The 23,102-nt window shown below is 48.0% G+C and overlaps 1 protein-coding gene across 1 annotated transcript in view; it reads right to left on the minus strand.

Annotated features, from left to right (window-relative positions):
- Positions 1-293: 293 nt before the first annotated feature.
- The window catches only part of LOC137535134 (gastrula zinc finger protein XlCGF57.1-like), a 28,933-nt gene continuing 6,124 nt past the window's right edge, over positions 294-23,102 (minus strand). The window contains exons 2-6 of the mRNA XM_068256950.1: positions 20,280-20,403; positions 20,075-20,195; positions 19,865-19,959; positions 10,081-10,363; positions 294-2,713 (exon numbers count right to left, since the gene is read on the minus strand). Of these exons, the coding sequence (XP_068113051.1) occupies positions 1,695-2,713; positions 10,081-10,363; positions 19,865-19,959; positions 20,075-20,108 (1,431 nt within the window). The 5' untranslated portion in view covers positions 20,109-20,195; positions 20,280-20,403 and the 3' untranslated portion in view covers positions 294-1,694. The remainder of the gene's footprint in view (positions 2,714-10,080; positions 10,364-19,864; positions 19,960-20,074; positions 20,196-20,279; positions 20,404-23,102) is intronic.

A 23,102-nucleotide genomic window follows, 5' to 3' on the forward strand; every position in this document is an offset into this window, starting at 1 on the left:
TAACTGCAACAAACGCTGATAAAAAGAGTGGCACTCACTGGATACAGGGATAAGGGTGCCCAAGCCTCAAATGATCCTCACACCATCAGATCCAATCCATGTAATAAAAAGTGTTGGAGGCTGGCACTTCCAAAAGTAGAAAACGCTCTTTATTGAAGCATTAAAAACAGTGGTAACACAGCTGTGTTACCACTGTTTTTAATGCTTCAATAAAGAGCGTTTTCTACTTTTGGAAGTGCCAGCCTCCAACACTTTTTATTACAGTCCTTCTAACTGCAATGAGGTCGTAGAGCAACTGCGATACTTCACTATTACGGCCGCTACTACGTTAATTAGCGCTAAGAGCACATCACACAGCAGTGAGAAGAATCACATGTAAGTAAAGAGTGCATGCTACACTAAAGCATGCACGCGCTAATATTAATCTGCACTGTTTGAGCGCAGTAGGTTTTATAGACCAGCCCCATAGAGAGAAGAGAAAAATTCAGCAGGAGTAGCAACTCAACAATCATATAGAGGAGGAGTGGAGAGAGTCCTACAGACCTGCTTTCATAACCCATAAAACCAGACTAAGGGTATAAACACACTCAGGATTAGTCAGAGGGAATGGAGGTCAGGGCTAGTTAGAGGACAGGTAAATTGGTCAAGGTTAGTCAGAGGACAGGGAGAGAGGTCAGATTTAGTCAGAGGACAAGGGAGAGTGGTTAGGGTTAGAGGACGGTGAAAGGTCAGGGTTAGTCAAATGCAATGGAGAGGGGTCAAGGTTAGTAAGAGGTGAGGTAGAGAGAGATCAGGACTTGTCTTAGCACAGGGCGATAGATCAGTATTAGGTTAGGGGACAAGGTGAGAGGTCAGAATTAGGTTAGGGGACAAGGAGAGTGGTTAGGGTTAGGGGACAAGGAGAGTGGTTAGGGTTAGAGGACAGGGAGAGAGGTCAGAGTTAGGCAGAGGATGAGGAGGAGTGGTTGGGATTAAAGGACAGGGAGAGCTGTTAGGGTTAAGCAGAGGATGGGGGAGAGGTCAGGATTTGTCAGAGCACAGGGAGAGAGGTCAGAGCTAGGCAAAGTACAGAGAAAAAAGTCAGGGTTAGTCAGAGGACAAGGAGAGTGGTTAAACAAAAAGTCAAAGATCACAGAGTTTGGATGACACTAGATAAAATCATAATACAGGAGTTATAAATTTTTCCCTGCAATTAAAAACACATGCATCTCACCTCATATGAGCAGTATGGAAAGGATAGGGGGGGAGGGGGCACACAACTGCAGTGGTCTCTCTTCAGTCAGACATGTCTGATTCTGTGTGACCTCATGGACGTGAGCAAGTCAGGCTTCCCTACCCCAAATTTCTAATAACAGGGCAGCTAGCTAAACCGTGTTAAAATTAATTTCATCTAAAAACTTCAGTTACAAAAAGAAAACTGAACTCTCTTCTTTTTGTGGGTCAATTACGATGGTTTCTGGACATATTGTAGAGAATGGAAGGGAACATTCTGTGCAGGGGTCACCACTGAGAGCAGAACCGTCCAGAGTAGTCCAGGACAGAGCTAAGAAATGGCTGGGAGGAGCCTTTCACCACTGGAGATAAAAGACATCTTCAGGTGACTCCGCCCACCAGACTCCACTTGTAGATTAAATACAAAGAACACTTTCTTTGAGAAGACAAACGCCTCAACTCCTCCTCTCCATATTGTTTTCCTATTGACAGGGCAATTCTACTACATTAATGTCGCTGAATGAGAGCGCCAGCGTTTCCTCCAAGGAGCCAGGATTTTCTGAATATGGAAAAGGACCCTCCTCTGTCTGAGGTGTTGAGTGTAGGAGGGCAGCTTCCTGAATGGACTCTGAAATTAATTGGCGTTCACATACTTGATTTCGCTTGTGTTTGATATAGTGCCCCTTGTACATGAAGCATTTCCCACACTCAGAACAGGCAAACGGACGTTCGCCGGTGTGGATTCTTTGGTGCGTCAGGAGGTGCCCTTTGCACATGAAACACTTCCCACACTCTGTACAGGTAAAAGGACGCTCACCAGTATGAGTTCTCTGGTGCCTCTGGACACTTCCTTTCACAGTAAAACATTTCCCACACTCTGAACAAGAAAAAGGCCGCTCGCCTGTGTGGCTCCTCCAATGCGTGACAAGGTGTTCTTTCTTAATGAAGCACTTTCCACACTCTGTGCACAGGAAGGGACGTTCACCAGTGTGACTCCTGTGGTGCCTGAGAAGACTGCCTTTCACGCTAAAGCTTTTCCCGCACTCTGAACAAGTATAAGGCCGCTCGCCCGTATGAATTCTTTGATGCACGAGAAGGTGTTCTTTCTTAACGAAACATTTGCCGCAGTCTCCACAAGGATAAGGCCGCTCACCAGTGTGACTTCTCTGGTGTCTCATAAGCTGCCCTTTAGTAGTGTAACATTTCCCACACTCTGGACAGGAAAAGGGATGTTCGCCCGTGTGGCTTCTCTGGTGCGCTAGGAGGATCGATTTCATGGTGAAACATTTCCCACAAACGGAACATAAAAAGGGGAGCTTGCCGGCGTGCCTTTTCCTGTGTCGCACAAGGCTTCCTTTGGTGGAGAACCATTTCCTACACTCTGCACAATAGAACGGGGTTCGCTGATGGCGATTTCGAGTTTGGGGGTTTCCTGTGTGATACGGAGTGATGGCAATACCTTCAGAAGAGAAGATCTCTCCACCTTGGACGTAGCTTCCATCTGTTGGGAAAAGAACAATAACCAGTTCAGGCCCCTGGCAGTGATGACATTTCAGCCATGTGGCTAATGATACAACGTTCACTTTCATTGCTTAAAGGGAAGGTCCAAGCAAAAAAAAAAAATGAGTTTCACTTACCTGGGGCTTCTACCAGCCCCATGCAGCCATCCTGTGCCCTCATAGTCACTCACTGCTGCTCCAGTCCCCCGCTGGCAGCTTTCTGACCTCGGAGGTCAGGGCCGAATTGCGTACATTTTTACACTTTCCCGCTAGTGCAGGAAAATTAACACATACATTTTTAGGCGTTAGTGGTGCAACGCGTACATTTTTGTTCCTGCACTAGCTGGAATGCGTAAAAATGTACGCAATGCGGCCCTGACCTCCGAGGTCGGCAAGCTGCCAGCGGGGGACTGGAGCAGCAGTGAGTGACTATGAGGGCACAGGATGGCTGCATGGGGCTGGTAGAAGCCCCAGGTAAGTGAAACTCATTTTTTTTTTTTTTGCTTGGACCTTCCCTTTAAGTGATTCACACACTGGTTTTTTTTGGTTTTTTTTCCAGGAAAATCTCTGTTTTTAGAAAAATATACTTTTTTTTTCATTTTTCGGCATACCTTTATTTCACATGACAAGTGCCACTGCTATAAAACATTTTACGGTGTTATTATTGGTTCTTCCAAGTTAAAATGATGCCACACATGCCTTATTATTTGCTGGGCAGCTAGCAGAACATCATCCCCAGCCTGCGCACCTGTAGTAATCCAGGGGCCCCAATGCTGTACAGATGCAGATGAACAGTGATTCATCTGTACACCATCTACCACTTTTTTCAATGAGTTTTCTTCTAACTTTTGATTAATGATTGCTGCCTTTTGCTATAGCAGCAATCATTCACTTTTCAACGGGTGTACGAGCGCTGGCTTTGGGGGCATTCGGGTACAGAAGAATGCAGCAGCGCTTTTCATTCCTCGAAACAGAATCTACGTCCGAGGACGGGAAATGGTTTTTAACAGCACACTCGTCTCTTCATGAGTAGATGTCACAAGCAAAGAAATGACATCTTTCTACCTTGTTGAATTGTTTATTTTGTACGGTTATACCCTGTACGCTGTTGTAAAGCGCCACAGAAGATGCTGGCGCTATAAAAATCAATAATAATAATAATAATCTAATTTTTCATTTATCCAAACCTAATATAAAAAGCATCTGGTTTACATAAGCAAGCTCTAAAATTATTTAAATCTGACTTCAGTTGTAAAACAACAATAACCAACAGATTCCACTTGGTCATTATTATTATTTATTAGCGCCGACATCTTCCGCAACGATGTACAGAGTATATTGTCTTGCCACTTAACAAGGGGAACGAGGGGAGGATCAGACAACTCACACAGGTATTTGGACCCAGCATGAACATACCCCTTTGCTTACTTTAGGTAGTTTTGCCTCGGGTCAAGTGTGCTTTAAAGAGACACTGAAGCGAAAAAAAAATGATGATATAATGATTTGTATGTGTAGTACAGCTAAGAAATAAAACAATAGGATCAGAGGCATAAGTCTAATTGTTTCCAGTACAGGAAGAGTTAAGAAACTCCAGTTGTTATCGCTTTGCAAAAAAAGCCATTGAAGAGAACCCGAGGTGGGGTTCTAACAACGAAATCCCCATACAGAGGCTGGGTCTGCCTATAGAGCCCAGCCTCTGTTGCTATTCAGATTCCCCCTAAGCCCCCCCCCCTGCGCTCTGCGAGACCCCATAAATTACAGAAGCGCTGCCGACACAGAGCGGGCTGTGTTTACCTCCGTAATGCCAGTCTCGCCGCTTCCCCGCCTCCCGCATCGCTCCCGTCCCCGCCCACGTCCCTTCCCTCACCGCTGATTGGAGGGAAGGGACGCGGGCGGGGACCGGAGCGATGCAGGAGGCGGGGGGAGCGGCGAGACTGACAGGAGGAGGTAAACACAGCCCGCACAGCGCGGCTGTGATTTATGGGGTCTCGCAGAGCGCAGGGGGGGGGGGGGCTTAGGGGGAATCTGAATAGCAACAGAGGCTGGTCTCTATATGGGGATTTCGTTGTTAGAACCCCGCCTCGGGTTCTCTTTAAAGTGAACCTAAAGCCTGTTAAAAAAAATGAGATTAACTCACCTGGGGCTTCCCTCAGCCCCCTGCAGGCGATCGGTGCCCTCGCAGCTCCGCTCCGATGCCTCTGGACCCGCCGGCGACGACTTCCGGTTTCGCCGTCACCGGCCGACAGACATGGGAACGCGAGTGATTGTTCGCGTTCCCAGCCTGTATATCGCCCCCTATGCTGCTATTGCGGCCAGGAGGTCGCAATAGCAGCATAGGGGGCGATATACAGGCTGGGAACGCGAACAATCACTCGTGTTCCCATGCCTGTCGGCCGGTGACGGCCAAACCGGAAGTGTTCGCCGGCGGGTCCAGAAGCATCGGACCGGAGCTGCGAGGGCACTGATCGGCTTCAGGGGGCTGAGGGAAGCCCCAGGTGACTTCATCTCATTTTTTTTAACAGGCTTTAGGTTCACTTTAAGCTCTACACAAAGAGGGCTGTCTTCTGAAGTTTATCATTTCAATTGTCAGTGAAGAATTTTCTTTTTCTCTGCCAGAGGACAGGTCAATAGTTCACAAGACTGCTCTGAGAAAAATCATTTAGAATGCTGAGTAGTGTGTAAACTTCAGATATTAAAGAATGATGCAATGTTATAAAACACACTATATAACTGAAAATAAAAATAGGAGAATATTTTCTTTGTTACTAATCTTCTAGTAATTATCCGTACTACACAACCAATTCATTATATAATATTTTTTTTTTAGCTTCAGTGTCTCTAAGTACATATTTAGTTTAAGTGCAAAGCTGTTGAGGTCAAATTATTAACTTTTCAGATTCTAAATGATAAATCAAATACAAAACAAACCTGGGAGTCCATTTTAGTAAAAGCATAAGAAAATGCATGACAAACTTTTACACAGTGTTCCCAACTAAGGCAAGGGGGGGGAGGGGGGGGGAAATTCGAGAAATTCCTTATTTTTCAGACTATAAGAGGCTCCAGACTATAATACACACCTAGATTTAGAGGGCAAAAAGCAAGAAATACAATATGTTAAACCTGGTGGGCCCATGATCCAGGGGCGTCTTGTAGATATCCCCCCCCCCCCCCCCAATTATTGTGTCCTCATCCTGTCTCCATCGGTGTCCTCCTACTGTCCCCTCTTGGTATCCTCCTCCCATCCCCCCTCGGTGTCCTCCTCCTGTCCCCCCTCGGGGTCCTCCTCCTGTTCCCCCTCACACCTGCCCCCCCTCAGTGTCCTCCTCCTGTCCCCCCCTCACACCTGTCCCCCCTCAGTGTCCTACTCCTGTCCCCCCTCACACCTGTCCCCCCTCGGTGTTCTCCTCCTGTCCCCCTTCTGTGTCCTCCTCCTGTCCCCCCTCACACCTGTCCCCCCTCAGTGTCCTCCTCTTGTCCCCGCTCACACCTGTCCCCCCTCAGTGTCCTCCTCCTGTCCCCCCTCACACCTGTCCCCCCTCAGTGTCCTCCTCTTGTCCCCGCTCACACCTGTCCCCCCTCAGTGTCCTCCTCTTGTCCCCGCTCACACCTGTCCCCCCTCAGTGTCCTCCTCCTGTCCCCCCTCACACCTGTCCCCCCTCAGTGTCCTCCTCTTGTCCCCGCTCACACCTGTCCCCCCTCAGTGTCCTCCTCCTGTCCCCCCTCACACCTGTCCCCCCTCAGTGTCCTCCTCCTGTCCCCCCTCACACCTGTACCCCCTCAGTGTCCTCCTCCTGTCCCCCCTCACACCTGTCCCCCCTCAGTGTCCTCCTCCTGTCCCCCCTCACACCTGTCCCCCCTCACACCTGTCCCCCCTCACACCTGTCCCCCCTCAGTGTCCTCCTCCTGTCCCCCCTCACACCTGTCCCCCCTCAGTGTTCTCCTCCTTTCCCCCCTCAGTCTCCTCCTCCTTTCCCCCCTCAGTCTCCTCCTCCTTTCCCCCCTCAGTCTCCTCCTCCTTTCCCCCCTCAGTCTCCTCCTCCTTTCCCCCCTCAGTCTCCTCCTCCTTTCCCCCCTCAGTGCCCTCCTCCTGTCTCCCTCAGTGCCCTCCTCCTGTCTCCCTCAGTGCCCTCCTCCTGTCTCCCTCAGTGCCCTCCTCCTGTCTCCCTCAGTGCCCTCCTCCTGTCTCCCTCAGTGCCCTCCTCCTGTCTCCCTCAGTGCCCTCCTCCTGTCTCCCTCAGTGCCCTCCTCCTGTCTCCCTCAGTGCCCTCCTCCTGTCTCCCTCAGTGTCCTCCTCCTGTCTCCCTCAGTGTCCTCCTCCTGTCTCCCTCAGTGTCCTCCTCCTGTCTTCCTCAGTGTCCTCCTCCTGTCCCACTTGGGGTTCTCCTCCTGTCCCCACCAGTGTCCTCCTCCGCTCCCCGTGTATTGTAAGTAGTAGCAGCAGCCGCACGTATCACTCACCTGACCCGAGGGTGCCCATGGCAATCAGCTGCTTCTCCTCTCTCACTCACTCCTTCCCCCTAGTGCCAGTCAGGTGCGTAATGATGCAACCAAGAAATGCCAGCACTAGAGGGAAGGAGGGAGCGAGAGAGGAGAAGCAGCTAATCGCTGCAGGTACCCTCGTGTCAGGTGAGTGTTACACGTGGCTGCTGTTGCTACTTACAACACACACGGGGGCGGAGCAGGACACCAGGGAGTCCCCAACATTGTGGCAGATCAGCGGTTCATAACGGCAGGTGATAGTAAGTCGGAGAATCCCTGTATTTGGACTATCAGACACAGGGACTTTTTTTTCCCACTCTTGAGGTAGAAAAAGAAATGTTTTATACATACCTGGGGCTTCCTCCAGCCCCCTTCAGGCTAATCAGTCCCTCGCTGTCCTCCTCAGTCACCTGGATCTTCTGATATGAGTCCCGGTAATTCAGCCAGTCAGCGCAGTCCGGCCGTGTTCCGCTCCTACAGCCAGGAGCATTCTGCACCTGTGCAATAGTGCTGCGCAAGGTGTAGTACACTCCCAGCGGCAGAGTGTGTGCATGCCCACTATGCCCAAATGGCTCAAATACCTGGACTCATAGCAGAAGATCCAGGTGGTGGAGGAGGACAGTGAGGGACTGATAGGCCTGAAGGGGGCTAGAGAAAGCCCCAGGTATGTATAAAACTTCAATTTCATTTGTCTCAGGTTTACTTTGTTACACAGTAGTACTATACATATGCACTCCCCACAGAGCTGCAGGGAATCCACTGAGAATGTTGCACACATTGAACACACAGGTGTTGTCTATCACCCATAAACCTGGTTCAGATAGTACATGAAGAATGTGTAATAGAGGAAGAATTGCCTGATTCTCCTGCAGAGTACCTGCACATCACTCTTACATGTACCTACAGTTACATTGCCTAGGGCCTGATCCATGTTCAGATTGTGCATGAAGAATGTGTAATAGAGGAAGAATCCACTTATTCCACTGCAGAGTACCTGCACATTTCTCTTACATGTACCCACAGTTACATTGCCTATGGCCTGATAGATGTTCTTTGTTCCTGTCTGTACCTTCTACAAGTACTCTTACCAAGGACTAGTTTTAGTCTGTGACTAAAAGTATTAGAGGCAGAAGATCTGCCGGAAATCCAGGTAACTGATATTATTTAAAAGGGAATAAATATGGCAGCCCCCATAGCCCTCTCAGTTCAGTTGTCTTTTAAAATTCCTAAGCACTGGCAGTTAAGAGATGCATTTCATGTAACATACTTTCAATCAACAAGATTGTAATATGCAAATTAGAGGAGTCGGAATCGATGGAATCCTAACCTGGGGAGTCGGAGGATTTTTGTACCGACTCCACAGCCCTGGTTAGTACTATGATGTTATACTGAGAAATGGGGATGGACCTTTCATATGGTGTACAGTATCTCCTCCTCATTTGTTGGTACTATGATGGTATACTGAGAAATGGAGATGGACCTTTCATATGGTGTACAGTATCTCCTCCTCATTTGTTGGCACTATGATGTTATACTGAGGGATGGAGATGGGCCTTTCATATGGTGTACAGTATCTCCTCCTCATGTGTTGGTACTATGATGTTATACTGAGGAATAGAGAAGGACATTTTATATGGTGTACAGTACCTCCTCCTCATTTGTTGGTACTATGATGTTATACTGAGAAATGGAGATGGACCTTTCATATGGTGCACAGTATATCCTCCTCATTTGTTGGTACTATGATGTTATACTGAGAAATGGAGATGGACCTTTCATATGGTGCACAGTATATCCTCCTCATTTGTTGGTACTATGATGTTATACTGAGAAATGGGGATGGACCTTTCATATGGTGTACAGTATCTCCTCCTCATTTGTTGGTACTATGATGGTATACTGAGAAATGGAGATGGACCTTTCATATGGTGTACAGTATCTCCTCCTCATTTGTTGGCACTATGATGTTATACTGAGAAATGGAGATGGACCTTTCATATGGTGTACAGTATCTCCTCCTCATTTGTTGGTACTATGATGTTATACTGAGGGATGGAGATGGGCCTTTCATATGGTGTACAGTATCTCCTCATGTGTTGGTACTATGATGTTATACTGAGGAATAGAGAAGGACATTTTATATGGTGTACAGTACCTCCTCCTCATTAGTTGGTGCTGTGATGTTATACTGAGAAATGGAGATGGACCTTTCATATGGTGTACAGTATCTCCTCCTCACTTGTTGGTACTATGATGTTATACTGAGGAATGGAGATGGACCTTTCATATGGTGTACAGTATCTCCTCCTCATGTGTTGGTGCTATGATGTTATACTGAGGAATGGAGATGGGACTTTCATATGGTGTACTGTATCTCCTCCTCATTTGTTGGTACTATGATGTTATACTGAGGAATGGGGATGGGCCTTTCATATGGTGTACAGTATCGCCTCCTCATTTGTTGGTACTATGATGTTATACTGAGGAATGGGGATGGGCCTTTCATATGGTGTACAGTATCTCCTCCTCATTTGTTGGTACTGTGATGTTATACTGAGGAATGGAGATGGGCCTTTCATATGGTGTACAGTATCTCCTCCTCATTTGTTGGTACTATGATGTTATACTGAGGAATAGAGATGGACCTTTTATATGGTGTGCAATATCGCCTTATCCTTTATTGGTATTTTCAACCCACACACAGTCACAGTAGGGGGGATCACTAGTTGCAACCATGATCTCTACTTGCACAGTCTACAGTTCACAATCAAATCAAATGTATTGGATGCTATTATGGCCGTCTGAACCTTCCAACACTTCTCCATCAGTCCGTTAATCTAAAATTAGTAAAATGAAGATGAGGAAATGTCCTGCATTGTTCTTTTCTTACCTGTGTTGATACCAAGAGAAGGTTCTTCCACTTTAATGGTCATCATGTCACCCTCCTCCAGCAGCTGATCATCCATCAAATACATCCCTTCTTCCTCCTCTTTAATGGCACTCATCATATTATTGTGCTGAGTAGCCTGATCATGCCATATGCACGTCTCTTCTTCTTCCTCTTTTATTCTCATCATCATTGGTCTTTCCTCCAAAGACTGAAGATCACCCGTCACACGCCTCTCTTCTTGTTCCTGTTTAATGTCAACTTTCATGTGGCTCTGTTTCTCACCCTAAACCAACAAAGTAGTAGAAATTAACATCTTTAACATGCAGGGGCGTAACTAGAAATCACTGGGCCTCCCTGCGAAACGTAGGATGGGGCCCCCCTACCCCAGGTATAGGTGCCCCCAGTATAGATAGCCAGGTATAGGTGCCCGCCCCCAGTATAGCCAGGTATAGCTGCCCTCCCCTAGTATAGCAAGGTATAGGTGCCCTCCCCTAGTATAGCTAGGTATAGGTGCCCCAGTATAGCCAGTTATAGGTGCCCTCAGTAAAGCAAGGTATAGGTGCTTACAGTACAGACAGGCATGGGTGCCTACAGTATAACTAGGCATGGGTACACCTGATATAGGCAGGCATGGGTGCCCACAGTATAGCTAGGTATAGGTGCCCTCAGTTTAGCCAGGCATGGGTGCCCCCAGTATAGCCAGGAGGGGATGCAGAGAAGAACCTTCGGTGCTGACACAGAGAAAAAGCTCCGGCGTTTAACGTGGAAGTAAGTCTGTGTTCCCCTGTTCATGCTGCCGCCACTGCATGCAGGAGGAGGAAGCGCTGACGGGGGAGCCGAAGGTGAGAGAGGTGGGGAGTGGGCCCCCCTCCTCACCACTGTGTGCGGACATGCTCCCCCTCTTGCGCTGCATCCCCTCCTGGCTCCTGCCCCCCCCCCCCCCCCAAATGGCCCTGGTCGGGCCCCAGAGGTATGTGTATCCTACCTGATCATGCATCCTGCCCACATAATGTGAACTTAAATTATTGGGACTAACACCGCAGTGTATGATCTGGCATTGTGCGTCTCACTGCTTATTGCCTGTAGCTTGTTGTCTGCCACCTAGTATCATTGTCTGTAACGTTATTTATTGTCCAATTGTGTAACATGTTGATGCTTTATAATTCCAATATATATAATATGTATGTATGTATGTATGTATGTATGTATGTATGTATGTATGTATGTATGTATGTATGTATGTATGTATGTATGTATGTATGCATGCATGCATACATACATACATACATACATACATACACATACACACATATGACTCAACCTTCAAGCAAGAAGAAGTAGTGCCCTGCCCCCGGTATGTATGTATGTATGTATGTATGTATGTATGTATGTATGTATGTATGTATGTATGTATGCATGCATGCATACATACATACATATATATATACATACACACATATGACTCAACCTTCAAGCAAGAAGAAGTAGTGCCCTGCCCCCTGCCCCCGGGCCTAGACTTTTCGGCGCCCCCGCCCAGCCGTGGGTGGGGGGGGGCGCTGAGCTGGAGGGGTAGCGTGCAGGAAGGGGGTATTGGGCAGAGCGGCGGGGAGGGGGGAAGTCAGACCCCCTCTCCCTCATCCAGAGGCGTATCTAGAGGGGTGCAGGCATGGCTCCTGCCATGGGCGCCACAGCAACCAGGGCACCATACCTGCTCCTGTGTTGCACTGCTATGCCTGCCCCTGTGACTCAGATCAGATTAATTCTGTTATCTGGGGAACAAGGCTACTTAGTTTATATATGTTGGGCGCACTTGGCTTAGTGTTAAAAAAAAAAGAGGACAGAGAGGGAATAAGAGGAGATATTTCCAAAAACAGAACTTCAGCAATATCCCAAGCCAAAAAACATAGGCAACCATAACATATATAACACATTTACGTGAGAAAGGAGTCTGTTTTTAGAGGGGAGGGGGGTTCTGACTGGGGGGGGGGGGGGGGGCACAATTTTAGTGTTTTTCATGGGCTCTATATTACCCAGATACGCCCCTGCCCTCACCTGGGTCCCCCATCTGCGCTCCACCTCTAGCTTAACTTTAGCTGCAGCCGCCGCTATTAGTAAGAGGCATCGGGTGGGCATGACTCACCTCTTCCGTGTTCCAGCGTGCGTTCCACTGTCGTCACTTCCTGCAATGCTGTCCACTTATAATACATTGCAGGAAGTGACGACAGTGGAACGCACACGGGAACGCGGAAGGGGTGAGTTATCTCCGCCCGCTACCTCTTAATAATAGCGGCGGCTGCTGCTGAGCTTAAGCTGCAGGGGGAGCGCACGCTGGAACGCGGAAGAGGTGAGTCATCCCCGCCCACTGCCTCTTAGTAATAGCAGCGGCTGCAGCTGAGGTTAAGCTAGAGAGGGAGCACAGATGGGGACCCAGGTGAGGGAGGGGGGGGGGGGGGGTCTGACCCCCCTCCCCGCCGCTCTGCCCAATACCCCCTTCCTGCACGCTACCCCCTCCAGCTCGGCGGCCCACGACCCACAGCTGGGCGGTGGGAGAAGGGGGCGGCGAAAAAGTCTAGCACTGGCTCTGGGGGCAGGGCACTACTTCTTAGATAGATAGATACGGCTGCAGCTGAAGTTAAGCTAGAGGGGGAGCGCAGATGGGGGACCCAGGTGAGAGGAGGGGGGGTTTGACGCCCCTCCCTGCCGCTCTACCCAATACCCCCTTCATGCACGCTACCCACTTATGCGGCATATGGTACGCCGTGGGTCGGCTATTATTAACAAATATGAAAAAAAATAAACCCTCTTCTTGCACTCAGAAAACCTTTATATAGGGCTTGATTCATCAAGCAGCTCTGCTAAAGCAGTGCAGCTTAATGAGCCATAGTGTAAGGAGTGTGCCTTCCTTAGGTACGCGCATTGCATCCTTAGCTACCGCGATACTTCTCTCACGGCCGCTACTGTATTAATTTACATAGCAATGCATCCTTAGCAATGCGCGTAACTAAGGAAGGCACACTCCTTACATGGCAGCACCCACTGCTATGTAAGCTGTGCATAGCGTGCGGTACGGGTCATTAAGCCATGCTGCTTGATGAATCAAGCCCATAGTTTCAAACAGGTTCTCATTATACAAAAAAGGAACAGAAGGTAATATGCCCGAGAGGAACAAGAACTGAATCAAAAACATTGCTATAATTGTATAAATAAATTGCTTTATTTGAAATGGTTAATGCATATAAGTGAAAAAGCTTTATGCTGTGTTACATACACTGAAATGGTTCCTAACACTACTCTAAAGGCGGGTTATTTCTTTCAAAAACAGGCAAAAAAGTAAGCCCACATATCTGCTGGTGGCCACAAAGTAAGTTCAGAAACACCAGGTAGAGAGAAAGGCAATAAAGAGTTGTTTTAAAACACTCACCAGTGTTCTCCACAGGCCCTTTTAGCTGGGTGCTTCACCCAGCTAATTTTGGAGAGCACCCGGCTGTCATCGGCTTGCCTCCTCATCCTCTTCCCATGCTGTAAGCAGTGGTGCCCCAGCCCTGCATTTCCCCGGTTGCACTCCACCCGGCTACTTTTTCATGCTACCCAGCTAGAATAAAATTCTGGGGAGTCCACTGCTCACTGTTCTGTACTAATAGAGCAATGCGGTGTAGCACTTGTATGGGTTCGTTTACACTGACATCTAGAGATTTTGGCGGCCGATCGACCAAGAGACAGATCACTCTCTGAGAGACAGATCTGTTGGCCGCCATAAACCGCAGGATGATTCCTGATCAATTTCAGTACAAAATCTTCCGGGAATCAGCCTTGTGACGCCACCACGGTGCCCCTGGCTGCTGTCCCTCCTAACGCCTTAGTGCCCCGTGCAGTTATACTTTACCTGTCATGCCGCCCTCCGAGTGTCCACGCTGTACGTCTGTATTTGCGCCCCCATATGGTTGCCAGCATATAGCACGAGGTGTGTGTGTGTGTGTGTGTGTGTAGGTGTGTGTGTGTGTGTGTGTGTGTGTGTGTATATAGTGTGTGTGTGTGTGTGTGTGTGTGTGTGTGTGTGTAGGTGTGTGTGTGTGTGTAGGTGTGTGTGTGTGTGTAGGTGTGTGTGTAGGTGTGTGTGTGTGTAGGTGTGTGTGTGTGTAGGTGTGTGTGTGTGTGTGTGTGTGTGTGTGTGTGTGTGTGTGTGTGTGTGTGTGTGTGTGTGTGTGTGTGTGTGTGTGTGTGTGTAGGTGTGTGTGTAGGTGTGTGTGTAGGTGTGTGTGTAGGTGTGTGTGTAGGTGTGTGTGTAGGTGTGTGTAGAGGTGTGTAGAGGTGTGTGTGTGTGTAGGTGTGTGTGTGTAGGTGTGTGTGTGTAGGTGTGTGTGTGTGTGTAGGTGTGTGTGTGTAGGTGTGTGTAGGTGTGTGTGTGTAGGTGTGTGTGTGTGTAGGGTTGTGTGTGTGTGTGTAGAGGTGTGTGTAGGGGTGTGTGTGTAGGGGTGTGTGTGTAGGGGTGTGTGTGTGTAGGGGTGTGTGTGTGTGTAGGTGTGTGTAGGGGTGTAGGTGTGTGTAGGGGTGTAGGTGTGTGTAGGGGTGTGTGTGTGTGTGTAGGGGTGTGTGTGTGTGTGTGTGTGTGTAGGGGTGTGTGTGTGTGTGTGTGTAGGGGTGTGTGTGTGTAGGGGTGTGTGTGTAGGGGTGTGTGTGTGTAGGGGTGTGTGTGTAGGGGTGTAGGTGTGTGTGTGTAGGTGTGTGTGTGTGTAGGTGTGTGTAGGGGTGTAGGTGTGTGTAGGTGTGTGTAGGGGTGTAGGTGTGTGTAGGGGTGTAGGTGTGTGTGTGTGTGTGTGTGTGTGTGTGTGTGTGTGTGTGTGTGTGTGTGTGTGTGTAGGTGTGTGTGTAGGTGTGTGTGTAGGTGTGTGTGTAGGTGTGTGTAGAGGTGTGTAGAGGTGTGTAGAGGTGTGTGTGTGTGTAGGTGTGTGTGTGTAGGTGTGTGTGTGTGTGTAGGTGTGTGTGTGTAGGTGTGTGTGTGTAGGTGTGTGTAGGTGTGTGTGTGTGTAGGGTTGTGTGTGTGTGTGTAGAGGTGTGTGTAGGGGTGTGTGTGTAGGGGTGTGTGTGTAGGGGTGTGTGTGTGTAGGGGTGTGTGTGTGTGTAGGTGTGTGTAGGGGTGTAGGTGTGTGTAGGGGTGTAGGTGTGTGTAGGGGTGTGTGTGTGTGTGTAGGGGGGTGTGTGTGTGTGTGTGTGTGTGTGTAGGGGTGTGTGTGTGTGTGTGTGTGTAGGGGTGTGTGTGTGTGTGTAGGGGTGTGTGTGTAGGGGTGTGTGTGTGTAGGGGTGTGTGTGTAGGGGTGTAGGTGTGTGTGTGTAGGTGTGTGTGTGTGTAGGTGTGTGTAGGGGTGTAGGTGTGTGTAGGTGTGTGTAGGGGTGTAGGTGTGTGTAGGGGTGTAGGTGTGTGTGTGTGTGTGTGTGTGTGTGTGTGTGTGTGTGTGTGTGTAGGTGTGTGTGTAGGTGTGTAGGTGTGTAGGTGTGTGTGTAGGTGTGTGTGTGTGTGTAGGTGTGTGTAGGTGTGTGTAGGTGTGTGTAGGTGTGTGTAGAGGTGTGTGTGTGTGTAGGTGTGTGTGTGTGTAGGTGTGTGTGTAGGTGTAGGTGTGTGTGTGTAGGTGTGTGTGTGTAGGTGTGTAGGTGTGTGTGTGTAGGTGTGTGTGTGTGTGTAGGTGTGTGTAGGGGTGTGTGTGTGTGTGTAGAGGTGTGTGTAGGGGTGTGTGTGTGTAGGGGTGTGTGTGTGTAGGTGTGTGTAGGGGTGTAGGTGTGTGTAGGGGTGTAGGTGTGTGTAGGGGTGTAGGTGTGTGTAGGGGTGTAGGTGTGTGTAGGGGTGTGTGTGTGTGTAGGGGTGTAGGTGTGTGTAGGGGTGTAGGTGTGTGTAGGGGTGTAGGTGTGTGTAGGGGTGTGTGTGTGTGTGTGTGTAGGGGTGTGTGTGTGTGTGTGTGTGTGTGTGTGTGTGTGTGTGTGTGTGTGTGTGTGTGTGTGTAGGGGTGTGTGTGTAGGGGTGTGTGTGTGTGTGTAGGGGTGTGTGTGTGTGTAGGGGTGTGTGTGTGTGTGTAGGTGTGTGTGTGTGTAGGTGTGTGTGTGTAGGTGTGTGTGTGTAGGGGTGTGTGTGTAGGGGTGTAGGTGTGTGTAGGGGTGTAGGTGTGTGTAGGGGTGTAGGTGTGTGTAGGGGGTGTGTGTGTGTGTGTGTGTGTGTGTGTGTGTGTGTGTGTGTGGTGTGTGTGTGTACACACGCGCCTCATATGCAATATTCCGCAGAAATCACTCGGTGTTGACAGCATGGGTATCACATGCCATTTTTGTCACGCCCCAGATCGCGCATGTCGGCCCTGAGATTTTCCAGCATGTCCGATTGATACGTGCTACCAATTTCAGCCCAATATTGGTCACATCGTCGATTGGGCATGCTCTTCGCGGCACCAATTTTATTCCAATTTGATTATAATTATCATTTTGGGGGAACTTACTCTGTGCTTATCAACAGATATGGGATTCCTTTTGGCGCTATAAAAGAAACAACCATTAATTGTATGTGACATGGCCTTAAGCTTTTTAAAGGGAACCTTAACTAAAAAAAAATGAGTTTCACTTACCTGGGGCATCTACCAGCCCCACATGCAGCCATCCTGTGCCCTCGCAGTCACTTGTGGCTCCTCCGGTTCTCCACCGCCAGCTAGTTTCATTTTTCCCAATGGTGCAGGAAGCTATCGCAGACATTAACACCGCCAATGCGTAAAAATGTGCGTGTTAATGTCCGCGATAGCTTCCTGCATCAGCGGGAATACGTGCAAAGGTACACGTGGTGGCCCGCCGACTCCAACTTGGCAAAAATGAAACTAGCTGGCGGCGGCGAACTGGGAGGAGCCACGTGTGACTGCAAGGGCTGGTAGATGCCCCAGGTAAGTGAAACTTATTTTTTTTTTTGTTTAGAGTTAAAGTGGATCCGAGATTAACTTTTACTCATTGCATAATTGTGTTCCTTTCTTATTGTTTATATGGCATTCCTCAAGCCAAATACTTTGTTTTTGTTTTAATACTCTAATTCCCTGTAAACTAAACAAGCCTCGCCCACAGCTTTTCAGAGAGCCTTGGCAGTAGCAAGGGCTCATGGGAGCTCAGTCTGAGCAGGGGAAGGAGGTATTACTAGCCAGAGATTTCAGAGGCTGAGGGGAGGAGGAGGGGGGGTTATGTTTTTTTCACAGCAGATGCAGATAAGCTTGCCTGTTTGTAATGTTTACAAACAACATGGCTGCTGTCATTGTATCACAGGAAGAAATAATCATATTCTATTGAAGAGGTTTGCTGCTAGATTTGCTTTGTAAACTATCTAAACTTTAGATAAGATATATAGACAAGTTACTTGTTATAGTTAGTTTTTCATCTCGGATCCACTTTAAGGTTCGCTTTAACTTCTATGTATTAAAAGTGACCTGAGCAGCATTTTTTTTTTTAAATTAATCTTCCCATAAGGGAGGTTAGCAATAGTGTGCCATTGAGGGGGGCGGGGGTTGGGGTGAGAGACCTTCTGGCAGCTCTGTTGGCTATGCAACCCAGCCGGGAGTCAGGCGCAACTGCGCATGTGCTGCCCATCCACGGGCCTGTCATCCTGAGCATTCTGTATATGCGTGGTTCATTCTTTTGAGAACTGCACATGTGTAGAATGCTCACAGCAATGGGTGCGTAATTGAGACGGACATGCGGATGGGCTGCGCATGCGCATGACTCCCAGCCGGGTTGTGCAGCTAGCAGAGCTGCCAGCGGGACAAGGGAGGACACCCAGAAGACACCAAGGGACCTCGTGGGCAACTGAGGGCTGGAGAAAGCCCCAGGTAAAATCAGTGTTCTATTTTTCAAGTCTGGAAAAGGTGGGGGGGAAGGCTGCGCATCCCTAAACACATGTTGCAATTGAATAGTTAATCGCACAGGCATACACCGCCTCTGTCAGACTGAAAAATGCACGCCCTGCATCCAAGACAAGTGCTAACATTTATTAAAGTGAATGTTTACCAGATTCAAAAAGAAAAAGTCAGATACTCACCTAAGGAGAGGGAAGGCTCGGTCCTAATGAGCCTTCCCCCTCCTCTCCCGGTGCCCGGTCCCGTGCAGGATCCCCCGTGGCAGTATTCGACCAGTTCGGTCAAACACTGCCACTTCCGCATGCCTTCGGGAGCTTTCGGAAGCCTTCGGGAGCACTCGGGCTCCCGATGACGCGGCCGCTCCATGCTACGCATGCGCGAGCGCCCTCTATGATGCACTCGCGCGTACGTAGTATGGAGCGGCCCGTCTTCGGAAGCTCGAGTGCTCCCGAAGACCTCCGAAGTCCCTGCGGCGGCGGACGCGAACGGGAGAGCCAGCGCAGCACCGAGGGCACCGGGAGAGGAGAGGGAAGGCTCATTAGGACCGAGCCTTCCCTCTCCTTAGGTGAGTATCTGACTTTTTCTTTTTGAATCCGGTACCCATTGGCTTTATACTAGGAGGAACTTTAGCTTCCAATATGGTTTGCATGCAAAGTATATTATACTAGACACTTGCACCACGGTGAGGCAAACCTCCGGGCAAGTGACCTAACCTAAATTTAAAACCTTGGGAGCAGCTAAGCAAAAAAATGTGTAACTTACATTTTGTTGAGCAGCGAGGAGAACGCCAGCGCATACCACTAAGGCTGCATCTGAAATGGCCACCAGCTCAGTGTGCAGCACCTAAATAGATTTTCTGCACACTTCGCATTCAATTCAGATGCAAATCATATGCAAATCTGCTACTACTTATCCCAAGGTTTTAAATTTAGGTTAGGTCACTTGCCCGGAGGTTTGCCTCACCACGGCGCAAGTCTCTAGTATAATATACTTTGCATGCAAACCATATTGGAAGCTAAAGTTCCTCCTAGCTTAATAAATGTTAGCACTTGTCTTGGATGCAGGGCGTGCATTTTTCAGTCTGACAGAGGCGGTGTATGCCTGTGCGATTAACCATTCAATTGCAACATGTGTTTAGGGATGCCCAGCCTTTCCCCCCCATCTTTCCTTAACTTTGTAACTATGTAACTATCAGGTTAGCTGCTCCCAGCCCCTCCTCCTGAGTTTCCTGTTTGCATAATAAGTAGTAGCAGATTTGCATATGATTTGCATCTGAATTGAATGTGAAGTGTGCAGAAAATCTATTTAGGTGCTGCACACTGAGCTGGTGGCCATTTCAGATGCAGCCTTAGTGGTATGCGCTGACGTTCTCCTTGCTATTTTTAAAGTCTGTTCAGGTTTCCTTTAAAATGGAAGGTCTAGGGTAAAAAACAAACAAAAATCAACTTACCTCTGGCTTCCTCCAGCCCCTGGCAGCCGTCCTGTGCCCTCGACGAAGCTCCGGTGGCTCCCGGTCTCCTACGGTGCAGATGCCGACTTCGGTAGGTCGGCATCTACTTGCGCTCCAGTGTTCGGATTGTACTGCGCTGTACAGTCCGGATGACATCAGTGCGACTATGTGAGACACACGGTGGAGCACAACTAGGCCTCTGATACCGGAGGGGAGCCTGGGCCACCGGCAATGTGCTGAGCTGCAGCTAGGGCACAGGATGGCTGCCAGGGAATGGAGGAAGCCCGAGGTAATTTGATTTTTGTTTATTTTTTATCCTGGGTGTGTCCCTTAAAAAATTTAATTAAATAGAGCAGCTCAGTTCGCTTTACAATAAAGAAGTTTATATAGTTAAACAATAATAGCATCTTTGATCCATGTCTTGTTACACACTTTTTTTTAATAATTCTATATATTTGACTCCACTTACCTGATTATGTAGAAGGATGGGGTGATCTTTTTGAGTATCGTGGGAATCAGTGACAATTGTACATCCCTCTGGTGGGTTTCTGTTACTGGATCCATCTGTAGGAAACACACACCGACTGAGTACATTGTCTCTGTTGATTATCAGATGATGGGGGATCTAGGTGGACCTTCCATACTCTCTCCTCTACAAGAAATTAAAGTCTCCTCTTACCCGGTGATGTGAGGGGCGGCTGATTCTCCATCATAATGTCCTTGTAGAGGTCCTTGTGTCCTAAATACTGTCCCTCAAGGATGAAGAAACATATGGTGACATCCTGACACCTTATGGGAACCTGACGCACACAATGATACAGTCACAACACCGACACACCCTTGCAGTTACTGGATATTGTCCCATAATCCCTTGCACCGCTCACCTCTCCTGTCAGCAGAACAGAACTCTTCTTGGGCACTTCTGGAATCTTCTGCTTGTTGTTTATTTGAAAAGGAAGATGGAGGAACTGTGATGGAACCAATCAGGAGAGTTCACAAGAGCACATTCTATATAGAAAGTAATGTGATTAGTGCCAAGATGCAGACAGAGGAGCTGAAGAGATCTGTTAAAGCAAACTTTTTTTCTCTTTAATTTTTTTTTAATAGCGTGTTTTTAAGCCCATTACTGTCACAAATGTCTCCGTTACTTGGACTCTTTAACTTTCTGTCCCAGTATGTAGTCATTGGTCACATAATTGTGGAATCACCATGATGATCCAGTGACATATTTCCACGGTTTATCGGACTGGTCTATGTGCAATGTTATGATGTCAACAGAATGAAAAAATACAAGCGCTTCCAGAACAATCCGTAGCTGCCAGAGGCTCCTTTTATCCACAAAGGCCAAAGTGACATATTCCTCAGTGCTCCTTCACAGTGATCTGCAGCCACCCAGTGTATGATAACTGACAGGAGGCTGCCACCCGATAAAAATATACAGTGGATCGGATAATGGCAATAAAACAATGTATATTCAACTTAAAATCAGCATCGCAATCTTAAAGGACAGCTGTAGTGAGAGGGATATGGAGGCTGCCATATTTATTTCCTTTTAAACAATACAAGTTGCCTGGCAGTCCTGCTGATGCTATTTAGCTGCAGTAGTGTCTGAACAACACCTAAAACAAGCACACAGCTAATCCAGTCAGATCTGACAATAATGTCAGAAACACCTGATCTGCAGTATGCTTGTTCAGCCTCTATAGCTAAAAGTATTAGAGGCAAAGGATTAGCGATAGCCAGGCAACCGGTATTGTTTAAAAGGAAGGAAATATGGCAGGATCCATATCCCTCCCATTACAGTTGTCCTTTAAAAACTGATACTTACATTGTGGGTCCATGCAGACAGATGCATAGAATTGAATTAATCACATACAAAGTGCTTTGTGCAATACAGTCTCCAAAGTTTGCCCACATCTCCACCAGGGCTGTGGAGTCGGTACAAAAATCAGCCGACTCTGACTCCTCAGTTTATGAAACCACCGACTCTAACTCCGACTCTAGGTATTTACCAAGGCTGTGGATTTGGTACAAAAATCATCCGACTCCAGGTACCCAAAATTGCTCAGACTCCTCGACTCCAACTTCACAGCCCTGGTCTCCACACCCGACCAGGTTTCGGCCAGCACTGTGGTCAGGGTTTATGGGCAAATTCTGGAGCCGGTATTCCACAAAGGAATTATTTCTAATGTGATTCTATGCGAGTCTGTGTCTTGTATGCAAGAACCCCGATGTACGTATCAGTTTTTAAAGGGGAACTGAAGTAAGGTATACAGAGGCTGCCATATTTATTTCCTTTTAATCCATACCAGTTGCCTGGCAGCCCTGCTGGTCTATTTCTCTGCAATAGTATCTGAATAACTCCAGAAACAAGCATGCAGCTAGTCTTGTCAGATCTGACTTTAAAGTCTGAAACACCTGATCTGCTGCATGCTTGTTCAGGGGCTTGCTGCATGCTTGTTCAGGGGCTATGGCTAATAGTATTAGAGGCAGAGGATCAGCAGGGCTGCCAGGCAACTGGTATTGCTTAAAAGGAAATAAACATGGCAGCCTCCATATACCTCTCTCTTCAATTCCCCTTTAAGATTGTGGTGCGGATTTTAGGTTGAATAAACATTGTTTTATTTCTGTGATCCAATCCACAATATATTTTTATCGGGTGGTGGTCACCTGTCAGTTATCATACAGTGGGTGGCTGCAGATCACTGTGAAGGAGTGCTGAGGAATATATGTGTGTAATGTTAATGATGTCACCACACTGGACTTCAGAAACATGGCTACTTTAGACAGAAGGGGACATGGTTCTCTAAAAGCAGATCTGTACACAATGAGCTTCAGCAAAGCCTATGTCAGATAAGTTATCCGGTACCTTTCTGTAACTACTCTACATGCTTCCCAAAGCTTCGAGATCTGCCTATGTGCACCCTGTGAACCCTTATATTTTGTCCATGGAAGTTGTTTTGGAAAAGTGTCGGAGCAGAGCACCTGTCATTCCTCCAAGCAGTCACTCCCATTGCTGAGGTTCATTGTGGACCTTATGGGGCAATGGCCTCTTCCCCTTTTACTCTGAGGTATGTCCCCTCTTACAGCAGAAGCGGGAAAAGACCAATCACATAATGTTCACATATTGAGTTATTACATTTCCTAGGAAACGCATTGTGGGACAGGTACTCTTCTCCTTCTACTCTATCCTGAGTACTCCTACCTCTGTAAGCCTGATAGCGAAGAGTCTTCATCCCCTCCTCCTCTATCCTGTGTTACCTCACTTCATAGGTTGTAAGCCTGATGGGACAGGTCATCTTCCCCTACTGTAGCCTGTGTTCCCTCACCTCTAATATGGTAAGCCTTATGAGACAGGTCCTCTTCCCTCCTACTGTATCCTGTGTCCCCTCACCTCTTATAGTGTAAGCCTATTGAGACAGGTCCTCTTCCCCTCTTACTGTAGCCTGTGTTCCTTCACTTCTTAGATTGCAAGCCTGATGGGACAGGTTCTCTTTTCTCCATCTGTATTATTATTATTTAGTATTTATACAGCACCAACATCTTCTGCAGCGCTGTACAGAGTATATTGTCTTGCCACTTAACGGTCCCTCAGAGGGGCTCACAATCTAATCCCTACCACAGTCATATGTCTGTATCACACATGTATCATAGTCTAGGGCCCATTTAGGACAAACCAGTTAACTTATCTGTATGTATTTGGGATG

The sequence above is a fragment of the Hyperolius riggenbachi genome, chromosome 10 (assembly GCF_040937935.1).
Source record: "Hyperolius riggenbachi isolate aHypRig1 chromosome 10, aHypRig1.pri, whole genome shotgun sequence".
Classification (NCBI taxonomy): Eukaryota; Metazoa; Chordata; class Amphibia; order Anura; family Hyperoliidae; genus Hyperolius; species Hyperolius riggenbachi.